This window comes from Podarcis erhardii, assembly GCF_964252035.2.
Source record: "Podarcis erhardii genome assembly, chromosome: 7".
Taxonomy (NCBI): Eukaryota; Metazoa; Chordata; class Lepidosauria; order Squamata; family Lacertidae; genus Podarcis; species Podarcis erhardii.
Window position 1 is genome coordinate 5505362 of NC_138511.1, and position 17902 is coordinate 5523263.

At 49.2% G+C, this 17902-nt stretch overlaps 1 protein-coding gene across 2 annotated transcripts in view; it reads left to right on the plus strand.

Moving 5' to 3' along the window:
• HK2 (hexokinase 2) overlaps nt 1-17902 on the plus strand; it is a 54927-nt gene that overhangs the window by 8817 nt on the left and 28208 nt on the right. Inside the window, exon 1 of one of the 2 annotated variants that reach the window (XM_081868437.1) lies at nt 7271-7469. The exons of the other annotated variant lie outside the window; for it this stretch is intronic. Within the exon in view, the coding sequence (XP_081724563.1) occupies nt 7407-7469 (63 nt within the window). The 5' untranslated portion in view covers nt 7271-7406. Of the gene's footprint in view, nt 1-7270; nt 7470-17902 lie in introns of those variants that run through there. 2 annotated transcript variants of the gene reach the window in all.

Below are 17902 nucleotides of genomic sequence, written 5' to 3' on the forward strand. Positions count from 1 at the left end.
TCACATTTATGTAAGTGCCTCTTGTCTCAGCCCTTTCTCCCATCTGCAACAAGAGAGATCATAATATTAACCTACCTTACAAGGCTGTTGTAAAATAATTATGGAGACAAATGCCTGTGAAAATGCTATAGTGTGATAAATGCTAAAATGCAGTAGCAGGAGCCAATGATGGAAGTTGCCGTGTATCAAGTCAGACTATTTGTTCATCTGGATTCTTGCTGAGTATTCTCTATGGTTCTCCAGAGACTCGGACTGTGAGCTGTGATCCCTGGTTTTGTCCCTAGTTGTCAGTATTCTTCATCAGGAACCCCTGCAGCAATACTGATCTGTCATATATATATGTGTGTGTGTGCGCGCACACACACACACACACACACGGTGCTGTGTCCTTGCTCACTCTACTCACCGATCCCCCACCATTCTCCCCACATTAACCCTCTAGAACTTCCCCTCCCCACCCCATGCAACTACTAAGTGCCCCTTTCATTTTCCCAACACCATTTCCAAGATTGTGATGTGACACTGCAAATCCTCCAATGGGGGCTGTGTGTGATGACAGCATTAGGCTTTTATGTATATAGGCAGATACCTATATATTGAAATGCTGCCCTCAGATATGAGGGTGGTAGGACCGCTTGTGTTCCTGGAGCCTAGAGCTCTGCCTTCTTGAGCAGCCAAGCAGCAGGAATTCTTTGCTCTGCCCACATCCCACCCCATGTGCTCTGCCTCTTCTCTACCCTTTGGAAACTGGCCTGACTAACATTGTTTCTATTTCAAGAAACTGTAAAATGACCAGGACACATTCTGTTTCACTGCCTGAGGAGAAATGGGAAGGCGCCGTTCTCTCACTGCTACTGCAGTCCTGCTTACTGGAGTCACACAGCTTCGGCTTCCAGTGAGATCTTGTCAGAACACAGAAGCCACCACTTCTTGCTTCTCTAGTGGCAGCAGCAATGAGTGGCTCATTGCCATGGGAAAAGTAAGGTGAAGCTGTAGCAGCAGCAGCAGCAGTGAAATCTCACAAGAGTTCAGTCGCCGCTGCTTCTTTCTGCTTCTCTGGCAGTGGTGTGTGTGGTGCCATGCTCGCAGGATTCTACCACCTGAGGCACCTGCAGAGGTTTCTCTGAAGGGATTCTGGGAATTGTGGTCAGACTCTTTTAGTAAAAGCATCTCACTTTCCAACCACAGAACCACAAGTCCCACAGATCCTCAGGTAGAAGCCACAATGAGGCTGCTTTTTATCAAGGGCACGGCAGCCAGAGTTGCCACTGAGATCAGCCGTGGGCTGCTGCTCTTACCCATGGCCAGAATCTGCAAAGGCAAAGCTGTCACTTTGAGGTTGCGTCCCCTCTTCCCAACCCTCCCCTTTCCCTCCTGCATCATGTCTTTCGAATGTGAGCCTGAGAGGAGGAACTACCTTAGTGCTGGCAAAGCAAAAGGTTGGGCAGCTGGCTTGCTTCGTTAACAGTAACACATCCAGATTTGGGACAGATAAAAGAAAGTACGTCTTCATATTATGCATAGTTAAGCTATGGAACTCACTCCCACCATCCTAGGTGGCATTAAAAGAGGATGAGACAAATTGATGGAGGAGAAGGCTATCAGGGGCTACTAGCCAGGACAGCTCTTCTCTGCCTTCATGCCCCTGAATCCCAGTTCCTGGAAACCAGAGGAGGGGCGAGTTGCTCTTGTGCTCGCCTCCTGCTTGTGGGCCTCCCATCTGGGCAGTGGCGTAGCGTGGGGGGTGCAGGGGGGGCCGGCTGCACCGGGCGCAACATCTGGGGGTTAGGGAAATCCACGGGTTAGGGGGCGCAAATCCATGGGTTAGGGGGCGCAAATTACTTGCCTTGCCCCGGGTGCTGATAACCCATGCTACGCCACTGCATCTGGGCATCTGGTTGGCCAAGGTGAGAACTGGATTCTGGGCTAGATGGACTGGGAGTGAGAGTGCCGTTCATATTTTATCTGTGCAGACCTACCAAGATGCTTGAGGAAAGGGCTTAGCTATCCACTGTTTGCATGTATCTTATTTGAAATGGGTTTTTAAAAAGTCATTTACAAGCAAAGGGCAGATGTTCTCCATTCTATTGAGCCTGAGTCACGCATTCATTTTGCCTGGGGTTTAGCAGGAGTCAGTGAATGACGTAGTGTCATGCTGAAAAGATTAAACAGCACCAGCATCTGTGACAGTAGCAGGCTTGACTTCCAATGATCTTTCCCTATATAAGGGCTAGATCAGTGTCTGGATCATCTAAGAACAGGATGCTGAACTGAATGGACCACTGTCTGGTGCTCTTCTGGTGATGAATCTCTGCTTGGATTTGGACCATATTAGATTCTGAGGAACTTCACATAAGAACGTGCCTCTTTCCACATCAAAAAGAGTTCCAGCCTAGAACCTTTTTATTTAAGAAATGTGGCAATAACTCCCACTCCCACCTCTTCTCCTAAACAGTTTTCTTTGGGCAGGGGTCTTGTTTTTTCGTGGAGTGGCTTCCAGCCGCATCAGCCCACCCCTGTACCAGTGTGGTTCAGGCACACTTCTAATGTCCTCTGGGAGAACAAAGTCTCCCTCTCGGTTCTGTGCTAAATGACTTGCCTTAGAGAGGGATTGTAAAACCCAGTCAAGGTGCTGCTGTACAGAAGGCTCCCCAGGAAGTATTAATTCTTCCGTGCCCTTTACAGCATTCAATAAAACTGCATTGAGGCTATATTTAGACAGGACAGATGCCCTGGGAGGGGCTTTTAGATTCGCAGGGCACAGTTCAAGGGAGAGGAAGAAGGCCCTTTAAAAGGGGAGAGCTATAAAATTACAAAGTGAATCACCATGAAGAAACTAAATATTTATTTCTCTGAAAGCAATCAGGGTGGAAAACGTATGTTTTTTAAAGCACAAAACACAATTTAACATTTGTAGAAAGAGGCACTTGAACCTTCCAGTGCACACTTTCCAATTTACAGTGGATCAGGTGTTGCAGAACTTCCTGCCCATGGCCCAAAATTGGTTCACAAGGCCATTTTCTCCAAATCATGCCAGCAATGGAAAGTGGCAGCAGTAACAGCCGTGGCCTGTGAGGCCTTGCGGTAGTGATAGAGAGTGCTGGCAGTAGCGGCGGTGCATTGCAAGGACTTGCAGAAGTAGTTGCCAGGACATTGTCCTGTTTGCCTCTGCGTAATTCTTTCCTTATTTCAGATACTGTGATATATCATGATATTTAGCTGGTGATATATCGCAATATTGAAAACCAGTTATCATGTGTGTGTGTCATCCTGGAGTCAGAAGAGTCACTCTCCTATGTAAAAGAGGTCCTGGACTTCCCAATTTTAAGATGCTGCTTCTTGCCAGCTGCACTTTCCATAGGCACTTGTCTTACTAATAAGCTCTGAGACATTTGCTGTCCAATTAACCAGCACCAGTTATATAAGGTTTATTCTGAAACAAGCTCCATTGAGTTCAATAGGGCTTACTCCCATGCAGCTGTGTACAGCACCACAGCCTTAATCAACTAATTAACTGGTTAAACATTGTGGCCCTAGGATATAGTAAAACCACACTCGAGCTCCACCTTCCATGGTATTTTTAACATCTTAAATTGCTGCTAACTTCTTGTCCCCTAATTAAATGCATCCATCTTTGTAGATTATTTCCATAGATCAAAACCCCATCACTGGCCATCAAAATTGGGTAATCATTTCAAAGTACTGCAGCTGCTGATTTAGCTGGGCTGGTTTTATCTCTTCAATCCCCCCCCCAAAAAAAAACCATTCTAACACATTTTATTTATTTATTGCATTTCTACCCCAGCTCTTCCTCCAAGGAGCTCAAAGTTGTGGTCGCCCCCCTCCTTGTTTAATCCCCCACAACCAGCCCTGAGAGGCAGGTTAGGCTGAGAGGCAGTGACTGGTCCAGGGTCACATCCAGCGAGCTTCATGGCTGAGTGTGGGATTTGAACCCCAGGCTCCCAGGACCTGGCCCAACACTCTAACCACTAGCTCTCTTGCCAAAGAGTGGTAGGATGTTACACAGATGAGCAGAGCAGGTTTACGCTCAGAATTTCACAGTGTTGCGGATACACCACCTGTACCTATTCAGCTTTGTGGGGAAGGAAGAAAACACAGTGACTGGCCACAGTGGCTGGCACCCATCTGGACTCACGGGGCAGAAGGCAGGGAGCCCAAACAGTAATTAGAGCCAGTCCGTGCCAAGAGGAGAGGCAGAACCAACTAGTTTTGTCCCCATCTCCCCCCTCCCTACTGACTTTCCAAGGGCAACCCCAGGAGCAGGAGGAGGCAGACAACCTTGGCCAGTGCCACCCCCTAGGCTGGTTGAGGCGAGAAGGCAGGCGGATAGGTGGGGGCTGGATGAGGGCGATGCTGCAGTGGACCAGCCACCACGGCCAGCAATACTTTAGATCAGATTCTTTGTTTTAAAATTAATAGCACATAGTTATGGATCTCGCTCCCACAAGAGGTAATGTAGCCACCAACCACAAAGATGACTTTAAAAGAGAATTGGCTCCCTCCTCCAAGAATTTGTCTATTGATGGCTGCTAGCCATGATGGCTAAGCTGTGACGTCACAGTCGCAGGCAGAAATGCTTCTGAATATCAGTCGCTGGAAACTGCAAGAGTGCTCCTGTGATCGAATCCTGCTTGTGTGTTCTCCACAGGGTTCTGGGTGGCCTGATCCAGCACGCTCCCTTCATGTTCATAATATTGCATGGTGTTATTGGGGGTTCAACGTGATAAGGCACTTTGTGAAGCAAGTTATTTAAGAAGCAATTTCATAATATTTTAAATGGATATATACACACAAATAAGAAACAACGTAAAAACAGCAGGTGTGTCCCTGGCATTACTTGAATCTATGCCATGGTCTCCCAGTCAGGGACTACACTGTCCACAAACACTGCATGTGGAGGCAGCCAATGACATTGCCATGATCAACTTCATGAGCCACCAGCTGCAGATCCACTGTAAAGAGCCACTGTTATTGCTGGCATTGCTGCTGGTATGATAGAGATTAGAGGGGGGGGGGCAAAACTAGGCTGTGCCCACTCTCTGCCCTGTGGGTGCAACTTGCCAGCATAAATCTACATTGGGGGAGTTTAGCATCAGCATAGGGCAGAGTGTCCAGTGGCGCAGATGGAGTTATTTGGGTAGAATGACACACGGCTTCTTAATGCTACTCAGCTAGTAGATCTTCAGTTTCCTCCTTCATTTCATTGGAGGAGAGACCACAGGCAATGTAGTACAATCACTTCCGGACAACTTGTTTGTTCAGCATTCACTCTGACTTAATTGTACAAAGAATGCAGGGTGGGAGGTTCTACAATGTTGTGTGTCTAAAGAGCATTGATTCTGATATGTTAGTTTAGAAGCTAAGGTGGCATACATACTTCTCCACCACAATAACTCTATGGGGGTAGGTTAGGCTCAGAAGCAGCGACCAGCACAGGCAGTCACACCCAGTGGGCTAAGTGGGGGATTTGAACCCTGGTCTCCCAGGTACTAGTCCATCATGCTAACCGCTACACCGTACTGGTTCTCAGTTATACAGCTGTGATTATACAATGAGGTTATATGACGTTAGTTCAAGCAATCATCATTTCAGATATTCAATGCATCTTCCCCTTCACGGTCCTTATTGCAAACTGTCTGGGGTGGTGGGGTGGAGCAGTTTTTCGGATATAGGTTTTGTTGCACAAGAAGGCCAAATATGCTATTGTTGTTGCTATTATTAAAATTTGTATACCACCCTTCATCTGTAGATCTCAGGGTGGTTCGCAACATAAAAACACAATATTAAAAAATACAAAATACATGATAAAAATAAAAATTACACAACCTGGATTTGACAGCATGTGAATTAATCCACCCTGGAATGTATTGGTGGTGTGGAAGGTCTCCTGTGTCTCTGACTGAATTTGCCAGGTATGTGGTTCAATCCCACTTGCAAAATAACTGACAGCCTGATTGACAGCTCTGTTTGAGTGGATTGCTTGCCCATCCTGTAGAAGAGGAGTGGGAAATTTGTGGGGGTCCCCAAATACTATGCTTAATTGCATGCAAGCTCCTCTGGGCTTGCGGGACAGGGCACAAATGTCCTGACCATCATCCCTGACCACTGGCCATGCTGTTGGGAGTCCAACAATCTCTGCGGGGCCACAGGTTCCCCATCTTTGCCAAAGAACGTGACAGCCCCATAAAGCTTTCTATTCGGAAGTCTTTTCTCAAAGGGCACCAAAAGCACTTTTAGCTTTCCTTATGTAAGCCATTTTTAATGGAGAATCCATCACGACTCTCAGGGCGCATACTGGAATTTAAAATGGCTTTCTGTCCCGATAAGAACTATTTCGCTCCTCCGCCTTTTGGGCTCCGCGGGGGAGTAAGCTTCGCGTCCCCTTCAGAGTTCCGGCCGCCAACTCAGAAGCAGCGCGTCTTTCCCCGGCGCCGCACTCCGCACGCGCTCAGGAACCCGGCGCCGCAGCGCGTCTCCGGCCGGCGGCCATCCTTGCGCCAGCCCCTCCCGGCTCGGGCGAGCGTCGTGCGGTTCTGCACGCTCGCCAGCCCCCGGCGGAGTGACGAGGCCGGCGGAGGCGGGGCGGCGCAGGGCGGCGCGCCGAGTCCTCAGCTCAACCGGGGAGCCGGAGCACCATGTGCGCGGCGGGTCAGAGCGGGATGCGGCGCCTGGAGGGGCGCAGACTCCATGCCCGACGGGGGCGCAGCTAGTGTCCGATGTCGCACTTGCAGGACAATAAAGAGCCCCAATCTCCCAACCGGCCTCTCTGCTGCCGCGCCTTGAGGGCTCCTTTTGCTCAGCCGCCCCACGCAAGATGCCCAGGGCGAGAAAGCGCCCTCGTGGCCGCCAGGGAGGTGCAAAGGGAAGGGCCGGATGGGGCATTGGACCCATTCGGATACCCGAGGCTATGCCCAGGCAGGCGCTTGTGTTGTTTTCAGAGCCTGGGCACGGATCCTGGGACTCGGGTCCGAGTAGAAGCGCCTCGCGTGGGGCATGGGGGGGGGGGCGGGTGACCAACGGAGCCACCGCCTCCCGGGCGCGTTTTTCCTTGGGGAGCCTGGGCTGTGGGCGGGGCGGGCGCTGCACTCTGCACTCTGCACTCGCTCCGGAGCCTGCTGCCGCCTGGGTGGGCCGCTGAGCTTTCCGAGCAGCCGCCTTCCTCCTCCTCCTCCGAGGTTGAGGCTCCACACACCCTCCGGCCGGGGCCAATGGGAGGCGCCGGGCAGGGCGCGTCACGCGGGAGCCGGCAGGAGAGGATGGCATCGCTGGCGAGCCTCAAGGAGCCACTTGGTTCCCGCGCCGGGTAGCCAGGCAGGCCCGCCTCCGCCGCCTCCTCCTCGCCGCCCTCTCCCGCTCCGGGGCTCCGGGCCCCGTCTCGCCGCGCCATGATCGCCTCCCACTTGCTGGCCTACTTCTTCGCCGAGCTCAACCACAGCCAAGTGCAGCGGGTGAGGGCGGGCGCGCGGGGCCACGCCGAGGGACCGGCCGGGCTGGGCGAGGGAGCGGGGCCAGCACGTGGGGGCAGCTCGGGGGCCCTTTCGGGAAACGGCGGCGCGATTATGGGGCGGGGGGGGGGGTGGGGGTTGCGCCGCTCTGCACGCGCTCAGAGGGACGCGCAAGGAACGTCGGCTTGCTTTTTAAGCTGGAGCGTAAAAGCGGGGAATTCCCGTCTGCGCGGGAGACGCGGAGATCTCGCGAAAGGGAACCCAGGGACCCTCTCGTCTGGGGTGGGTTGGGCGGCTCGGGGCGCCCCGTTTCCCGGGACAGGGGGAAGCGGCGGCGGCTGCCGCTACGATCTGACCACTGCGCGGGGAGAAATAGGATTATATTGGTGGGGTCTTTGAGCTGCAGAAGGAGATGCAAGGCGCTCTTTCCGGCTTCCACGTGGAATGCAGATGGGAGATTTTCTCCCCTTCCTTTGGTGGGAGGCTGGACTCTGGCCTCCCCCCCCCCCAATACTCAAGTCTGTTCCCTTCTCCAAACTTTCATGTATTGCAGAGGAGAGCGCCGCCCCCCTCCACGACTATCTGGAAGAAATGGGGTCCCAATCCTGCTTTTTCCTTCTCGATAGTTGCTCCCTTCAGTGGTTCAGGATGGAGGGGGGAAAGTCCATGCCGTGATACGATTGGAAGAAAGCCTCCCCTCCCCCCCCCGACAGCATTTTGGGGCTACTCCTTCCCCGGCCTCTTCCAGCCTTTATGATGCCGGGAGCGGGTACTGGCCATGGAGGGATCCCGGATGATCTCTCCCTCCCCCCCCCCCCCGCAGACAACAAAGGAATCTGTTTTCACTTAAAAATTACGCCCCGCCTCCTTGTGGCATCCGCTTCCGTGGACCTCAGCCTCCAGGCAGTGACTTTTAAAACCTACCTTTTTAGAAGCTTGCTTAGTTCTGAGAACTTTAGGCATTGGGAATACTTTTTTTAGCCTAGCAACTCTGTGGGAGAGACTGGTGTGTGTGGTTGGAGCCTCAGGATCAAGATTAATTGTATTTAAATACAGATGTGTATCTGAAGAAGTGTGCATGCACACGAAAGCTCATACCTAGAACTAACTTAGTTGGTCTTTAAGGTGCTACTGGAAGGAATTTTTTTATTTTGTTTTGACTATGGCAGACCAACCAGGCTACCTATCTGTAACTAAATACAGATGACTTGAGTTTGCAGTAGCTTAAAATAATAGCATGCCACATGAAGTTTTATAGATGTGGGCATGCTTCTGCAGAGCCTATTCTGATGCAAAGCTTTTGTGTGGTATTTCTTGAGTAAACCTGCACAGGATCGGCACTTGGTTCCGTGCTGGCTTTTTGTTTCCAATGCCCAGGCTTAATCTTGGCAAAGGGCATGTGCAGAGTGGAGTGCAGCTGCCTGTAATGATGCAATATGCATTCATTTAGGGTTTTTAGGTGCCTTTAAGGTTCCATGTTAGCCGGATCGTGACCTCTTGGCTATCAAATCTTGCAAATGCCTTTCTGACACTGAGCAGCAGATGGCCACAGAAGGCAACCTCTTTCATTATATCTTGCTTGGATGTGGGCGACCTGCTGCCAGCAGGACCAGCCCAAACTCTCTGATCCTCAAGGCAGAACATCCAAATGGCCGCTTTGACCAAGCAGCGTCAGGGACAGGCCGTAGAGCGACTGCTATGCATGCAGAAGGTGCCAGGTACAATCTGTGGCATCTCCCATTCTGAAGCCCTGAATAGTCACTGCCAATCAGTGTCAACAGTGATCTGATTGCTATTTTGCAGGGAGACATTTTCCTCCGCCTCTTCCCCATCACAGTCAGTGGGGGGACTTGTAGGCAGGAGGATGTCCCGTGGGGGTTGTGCATCCTGGCTCCGATCTGCCTGTCCCCTCACGACTCTACTTCCCAGTGTCCCAGATGTGCTGCCTGCAGAAGCCACTTTGTCCTGCCTGCTGGCAAGACTTGCTGGCTTGTGTGCAAACAGAGCTGAAGCAGAGCAGCTGTTGCCTCCCAACAGGAACTGATGCAAGTGGGACACTTCTGCTTTTGGATGGCTTACTATCTAGATCAGGGCAGTCTTAACTTTTCATACCAAGTGAGAGTACTTGGATACAAAACCTACGGCCACACTCTGCTTTGTTACATGGTGGTGGTGGTGGGGAAGCAAGGCCAGAATTTGATGCCTGCCGGATGCCTGCATGCTGCCTTCCCCTGGGAAAGCACTAAGCAAGCTTTGGGAGGGTGGCCTGAGGGCTAGGAGGGGCATAAGATGTTGCTGAGGACTGCCAAAAAAAGGCCTCAGCTGCATGGACCACCGCCATCTAGATGATCCCTCAGACAGACATACAAACAGCCTGTCAAAGTCACACAGGGAAAGAGCTGCCTCTGCTGTGCTTTTGATCTCGGTAAAACCTTTTCCACTCCTCTCTGCTCCTTTCCCTTCATTCCAGCTGTTGGACTGTTCCAGCTTTCCTCCTTCCTGTGACTCCAGAGTTGCCGAGGAAAAAAGAGCTGCTGGCATCTCCCTTTTCCCCTTGTGGCCCAGGGCTGACTTAAGTTAGGAAATCTTAGTGAGAATTACAGTGGTACCTCTGGTTACGTACTTAATTCGTTCCAGAGGTCCGTTCTTAACCTGAAACTGTTCTTGACCTGAAACTGTTCTTGACCTGAGACACCGCTTTAGCTAATGGGGCCTCCTGCTGTTGCTGCGCCGCCGCTGCACAATTTCTTTTCTCATCCTGAAGCAAAGTTCTTAACCCGAGGCACTATTTCTGGGTTAGCGGAGTCTGTAACCTGAAGCGTCTGTAACCTGAGGTACCACTGTATCAGGGTTTCTGAGGAGGAAAAGATCCTTTTTGCAAAGCAGGGGGCAGGGCAGAGAAGGTTTGCCCTCTGTGCCAGCGACTTCCGAAAAGCTGTTTTGATATTTTCTTCCCTCTCCTCTAGGTTTGGGGTGTGGGAACGCCCTGCCGTGATGGGAAGGGAAGGACCATCCCTCCACATGTGCAGAAGGTTATTTGACACCAGGCTAAAGGGGTTCCTCTGCTTCCTTTCATTTGCTCTAATTCTTACTCTCCTCCCTTTTCTTGTGCAAGTCTCTAAAATGCTACGCTGGTTTTAATTTCTGTCTCTGGAGGAATGTGACTGCAAATATGCCAACACTGCATAACTCGTGTCTCCTTTTCTGACCTTGGGTCGAGAAATAACAAATGGAGAGCTCATGTGATCTCTTTCTATTGCTACGAAAGTCGTTATGACAAAGATCACAGATAGCATCAGAGTTGGCTCCCTCTGATTAGAGCGCCCTTTGCCCACCTGCTGACCTCCAGATGTTTCAGACTGCAACTTGCATCAGCACCAGGGGAGACATCAACATCATACAACCATGTTGACTGGTGGGAATTGTATTCTGACCATGAGGTTGGGGAACCCTCAAACCTTATTAAGAGAGGATGCCTTCTGCTCATTGACTCACTCCTCCATTCTCATCTGCCTATCCAAACCTGCAAATAAGCCCTACATGTGGATGAGGTTGATGGGAATTATAGTCCAAGAGCATCTGGAGGTCACCAGTTGGTGAAGGATGTTCTGTGCAGATGAAGATGTAACAGAGGGAATGTAGCACAATTGGCATTCTTCTTTTTGATGGTTTACTTAGTTGCAACCTGGGAACAGCCTGTATGCTGCAGCCTGGCCATTCCTTTGATCTTGTTAATTGCTGCTCCCTGTGAAATATTAGTTTGTCCCTCCATGTTGAGGAGAGAAGGGTCTGAGCTTTTAACTATTTTCTGTCCAAAGTGGGTCACATTTGAAAGTGATTCTTCCACTTAAAATGGACCATGCCTGCAGCAACCAGATTTCATTTGGATAGGTGTAGTTTGGGACCCAGAAAATAAGGAGACAGAAAAGAATTGGGGGGGAGGGGAGGGTTGGGGGAAGGCACCCCCCTTTCTTTTTGTTCAGGACACACCCTGGCAAACCAAACTGCTTGAACCTCAATGGTGTTGCCTCCCTTCCATGCAGCACATGGTGTGGAAGAAACTTTGGAAAAGTATTGTGTGCAATTTGTAGAGTCCTTCGTGCAGTCAGAGACATAGAACCCCCAAAGGGCATCCTTTTGAGGTAGCCCCTGCATCCTTGTTGGTGCATTAGAAAAAGTTGGAGAGTGCTTGATGGCATCAAGTGAGTAACTGCTCTTATGTAATGTGGGACAAAAAGTCCCAGATTCTTACAATTCTAATCCATTGGGTTAGGGATGTGGGTGGCACTGTGATCTAAACCACTGAGCCTCTTGGGCTTGCTGATCAGAAGGTAGGCAGTTCGAATCCCTGCGATGGGGTGAGCTCCCGTTTCTCTGTCCCAGTTCCTCCCAGCCTAGCAGTTCGAAAGCACGCCAGTGCAAGTAGATAAATAGGTACTGCTGTGGCAGGAAGGTAAACCGTGTTTCTGTGTGCTCTGCTTTCCGTCATGGTGTTCTGTTGTGCTAGAAGCAGTTTAGTCATTCTGGCCACATGACCCGGAAAGCTGTCTGTGGAGAAACGTCGGCTCCCTTGGCCTGAAAGTGAGATGAGCGCCGCAACCCCATAGTCGCCTTTGACTGGACTTAGCCGTCCAGGGGTCTTTTACCTTACCTTTTACCTTAATCCATTGTGTTATTCACACTTGACCTAGAAGCATCTTGGAAGTACCAGAAATGGTTAAGGCTATTCTAGGGGGACCGATTGACCAATTGCGGTTTTATTGTGGTTGGTGGAAACCAGCAATGTGCTGCTTCCAAAGAAAGAGGTGGGCAGGTAAAAATCTCCAGAGGGTTTCAAAGCTGTAAACACAAATCTCAGCTCAGTTGGTAGAACATGAGACTCTTAGTCCCAGGGTCATGAGTTCAAGCCCCAGGTTGGGTGAAAATGCCCTTCAGTGCAGGGGGTTGGGCTTGATGACCCTCGTGGCCTCTTCCACTTCTACAATTCTATGATTCTATTTTCCAGCTTTTCCCAGGGCCTTTCCAGTTCAGATTCCCAGTTCCTCATGAACTGCCCTTGGGACGTGCCTGTTGAAACACTGCAGCCATGTTATATAAGTCACTGACTTTTGTTGTTGAGCTATAAACTCTGTTTTTCTGTAATCAAGGGATTCTGTAATCTTTTCCCTCTTTTCTTAATTAATACTTGCCTGCGTTTAGGGAAAAGGAACTTCCCCAGCCCTTACTTATGAATGTGACTCATGGACATTTATGCTCTTGCAGAAGTTGCACCGTAAACTGATGCAATTTGAGGTGGAGGAGATGCAAAGGAAAGACAGTGGGAGAGCTCTTTTGGCTTATAATTTCTAGCAATTCAGGGCATCCATTTGTGTTTACATTGCTGGGATATTCCCAAAGAGGGCACCTGCATTGGGATACCTAGATCACTTTCAAAGTTGAGTTTCATTGCCAAGAAATTTAGCATCATTGAGCAGAGTCTGCGGAAAGAGCCTGTGAATGAAGTCATCCATCCACAGAATAGTTTCTGTAATTAGAAAGTCACTTACTAGTGAGTAAACCCCTGAACGTTGTGAGAATTTGAGGGTAAATGTGCATAGGGTTGTGCAGTGAAGCAGCAATCATATGCAGACTTAGCTTTGGAGCAAGCCCAATTGAACTCAGTGATATTTACTTCTGAGTAAACATGCATAGAGGTGGACTATAATAGATCCTTACTGTACCTCAATCTTTGCCTGTTCTCTCTAAAGCTAGTGATTTTGGTTGAGGGAATCAAGCAAGCCAGCAAGTTGAGACAGGATCGGAATCCAAGTCTTTCAAAATCTAAACCCCTCCTGGCAGAACCCAACCAAAACGTACAAAGATGCTGACTGAGAAGATGTTTGTGGGTCTATAGCAGGTTGATTAGTTTGTCAGGGTAGTTCTTAAGTTCAAATCTGCTACAGTGGTACCTCGGGTTAAGTACTTAATTCGTTCCAGAGGTCCGTTCTTAACCTGAAACTGTTCTTAACCTGAAGCACCACTTTAGCTAATGGGGCCTCCTGCTGCTGCTGTGCCGCCACCGGAGCACGATTTCTGTTCTCATCCTGAAGCAAAGTGCTTAACTATTTCTGGTTTAGCGGAGTCTGTAACCTAAAGCATATGTAACCTGAGGTACCATTGTACTTAACTTGGTAAGTCTATCTACGTTTGATAAAGAAGCACATAAACTATTTTTGGAAAACCAAAGAATTTTAATTGTACCTTCTGGAAATATTAAGTAATGCTAAACAACAACAACAACAACAACAACAACAACAACAACTGCATGTAATTGGCAATCATTTTAAATGATTTCTAGGCAATTGTACACACATTGGACTTACCAAGCAAAACTAAATTATATTAATTGAACCAAAATATCTTTTGAATTCCCAAGTCATGTTACAACTTTTTAGCACCCCTCATTTTGGGAAGCTGAAAATTTCAACATGCCCTATTCATGCAGGGTTCTCTCCTGGGCTGACCTGGAGATGATGGGTACCTGCATGCAAAGCAGTTGCTCTGCTGCTAAGCTACAGCCCTTCCCCTTTCATTATTGGCAATGGCTGCTCTCCCTGCCGAAGGTGTGTCTGAATGTCATGAGGCTGCAGCAGGAGGGCCCAGGCTTCTGCTTGGTAATTGGTTGCTAACTCTCTGTCCCAGCTAAGAGTTCAGACACAGGCTGTGGTGCTAACTGAGGGTGGAGATGTACCAGGGAGGGAGGAACCCGACAAGCAGGAAAGTGACTCATGTTCTGCTGTGAAAGGGCTTTGGGTAACTGTCATGCTTCATTCATGAAGCCACAAGCAGGACCAGTTTCTTCAGCCCTTGCTGCAGTAGGAAGTGATCTAAAGGCCCATGGCTCCCCCTCCAAGGCTCTCTGTGCTTCTTGGGATTGATCCTAAATCTTAGCTTGCTCACCTATGCTTAACGTGTGGACCGTGGTGGGGCATCCACCAGGAAAGTACCGTAACTGTCAGAGCTCCTCCTCTTTAGCATTTTAACGATAGTGCGGAACATTAATATGCCAGGATATATTGGTTGTTTGGGGCCAATTTATCTTTCAGAGAGGGGCAGAGGATTATTATTATTATTATTATTATTATTATTATTATTATTATTATTTATTAAATGAGGCTCCAGAGAGCTCAACTTAACCTGAAGCCGAAGAGCTGTGTGGCTCTCCAAGCAGTGCTCAAGACCAGCAAGCTGTTGCAGGAAAACAGCAGTTCTCAGATGGGGTTTTAGCTGTGGCTACACCTGTGCCAGCCCCACTTTTACCGGCCCACACTATCGAATGTTGATTAGGCTGCAGTCAGCTTTCAGCCATCACAGGAACTTGTGTTGGGACACATGGCTCTGGGATCCAGTTGTTCTCAGGGTGGGGGTGTGCAATGTGTTTCTCCACGTGGTTTCCCTAATTGATGCCCACTGACTTCTGTGGGACAGTGGGTTGGTGGCTGCATCCGAAGGACCGGGCGAGGGACGCATGGCTTGTTTTGCCGTCTTTCTCCATACATTTCCCATGAGCATTTCTGCGGCGTTTCCAAATGGGTATTCTTACATAAGGGCTTTGGGATGCACTTGAGAGGCAGCAGCACAAAGTTAACAAGCACACTATTGTTCACATCTGCCGTTTAATAGCAGAGCAGAGCCACAAGCACCACATGTGATTCCTGTGTTTTTAATTTTGGCAATGTTTCCTTGATTTTGCACAGAACAGCAGAAGGCCAGATTTACAAGAAGAAGATGACACACTTCTTCCCCCTTGAGTTGGCACTGTGGAAATACTCTATAACTCCTAGCATGGGACAGGCTGGTTGCCTGGAAAGATATGTGAAATGGGAGGAGGCTAGACTTACAGGAAGCAGCCTGCCTTCCGACAAGTGTACAACCCCTTCACACTCAAACCGGCAGAGGATTGTGAAAGCCACGCCCAAAGTTCCTGTTCTGTGTCATTTTTGCTCCTACATGTGTAGAGAAATGTGGTTTGTTCTGCAAGCACGTCTTGCCCTGCCCCTCGGTTGTTTGCGTCATCTCTGAGAAGGGGCAGCAGCAGCAGTGCTGGCTCACTTGCCTGCGTAACACAAGGAGGCATTTGGAATTTTTGCATTGTATTGCATAGAGAAAGTAGAGGAAAGTTTTTCTCCCTCTCATAACGGTAGCACCTGACTAGCCCCTCCAGCTTTCTTAGGTAGTTAAGCAGAAGAATTTGTTTATTGCATTTATAGCCCTCCTTTTTCACCCCCTCCTCAGTTAATCCCTACAACAACCCAGTGAGGTAGGTTAAGAGGCTGTGACTGGCCCAGGGCCACCCAGTGAGTTTCATGACTGAGTGGGGATTTGAACCCTGGCCTCCCAGGTCCTAGTCTGGCACTCTAACCACCACTCCACACTGGCTTCCTGGAGTACCTCTGCTATGGGGCAGCTATATGAATTAAGTAAGTAAGTAAGTAAGTAAATAAATAAATAAATATCGGGAAAGCAAAATGTAACTCAGAGAAGGATCTGAAATATTTTCCCTGAAGCTTGAATCATAGAATCGTAGAGTTGGAAGAGACCACAAGGGCCATCGAGTCCAACCCCCTGCCAAGCAGGAAACACCATCAGAGCACTCCTGACATATGGTTGTCAAGCCTCTGCTTAAAGACCTCCAAAGAAGGAGACTCCACCACACTCCTTGGCAGCAAATTCCACTGTCGAACAGCTCTTACTGTCAGGAAGTTCTTCCTAATGTTTAGGTGGAATCTTCTTTCTTGTAGTTTGGAACCACTGCTCCGTGTCCGCTTCTCTGGAGCAGCAGAAAACAACCTTTCTCCCTCCTCTATGTGACATCCTTTTATATATTTGAACATGGCTATCATATCACCCCTTAACCTCCTCTTCTCCAGGCTCCCTTAGCCGTTCCTCATAAGGCATTGTTTCCAGGCCTTTGACCATTTTGGTTGCCCTCCTCTGGACACGTTCCAGTTTGTCAGTGTCCTTCTTGAACTGTGGTGCCCAGAACTGGACACAGTACTCCAGGTGAGGTCTGACCAGAGCAGAATTTGTTTTATTCAGATTGCTTTTTTGGTGTTTCAATGTGTTGTAAACCACTTCGAGATTCTTTCTTTAAAACATAAAGCAGTATAGAAACGAAATGAATAATAATAACAATAATAAATCTCATGGGGGGGGGGAATGGTGCCTTAAGATTCCTTTGTGGCAACCTAGGTTTAAGGTGCTATTTGGCAACTAGATTATATATCTGATTTTCTAACAGTGCTTATGTTCTTCTGGTAGCCTCAGGTGCTGGTGGGCTGCTCCTCCAGCTCACACCAGTGTGATGCCCTCTCACTGCTTCCACTTGAGGCCGAGAAGGCTCTCGAAGAGGCAGCCGTTGCCCAGGCTGCACCTGTTGGAATTCCTTCCCTGGGAGAGGGAGACTTTCCGCTCCCAGGGTGTCAATTGACCATTCATGTCTCCCTTTCCCTCCTGCGCAGGGCAGCTTTTTCTAAGCCTAGCCTTGTGTTTGCTTAACCTGGCACGCTCCGGGGTTTTTCTGCGTTCAATAATTTCCTCCTTGGAAGTTGCCCAGACTAAGCCGCAGCAAGGACAGAGTTTCCCCTTTCATTGACATATATCGTGTCTCTGTGGAGTTGCAACATATGGAATTTGAGATCCGGATGACCTCAACCTCTAGCTTAGCTTTGAGCTCTTTCAGCGTTGGGGATCTTTTCTGTAAAACTAAACATTGCTACCTCGTGTCATGCGGGAGGAATTCAGAAGCCGAGGCCTGGGCATTCCTTGACCTGCCTTCCCTGTGAGCCCTGCTTTCTGGACTCTGCCTTGTAGCCCTCCAACGTCCATGCTCTTGCCCTCATCTTCTGCCCTGGCTCATGATCCCCAATGGCTCTCTTTTGTGGAAACCCGGATCTGTGAGGCAGAATGCAAGGTGCAATATTAAGTAAATATTTGCACGGCTGTTTAATAACTAGCCCTGATATGAAATCAGACAAGCAAGCTGGATCAGTTCCTCTATGAACCACATGCAGTGGTGCGGTCATTAATTTCTGTGGATCTATACTGAATAGAGCCTAGCTGTATGCAACAAAGGCACTCTGCACCGGCCTTCTGCAACCTGGCGCCCTCCAGATACTTTGAACTACAACTCCCATCGGCCCCAGTGCTATATAGCCCTGCTAACTTGTAGTGGCTTTCTGGAGTTTTAGGCTGTAGGACACGGGTAGGCAACCTGGTGCCCTCTGGATGCTGTTTGTTACTTCCCATCATCCTTGAGCACTGGCCATGCTAGATGAGATTGGACCTGGGACCTTCTACACTCAAAGCAGGTGTTCTGCCACTGAGCTACAGCCCTTCCTCTCATACTTCTGTTCCTTTACCCTCTTCTGTTCCCCACTCAGCCTCTGCCAAGCTGA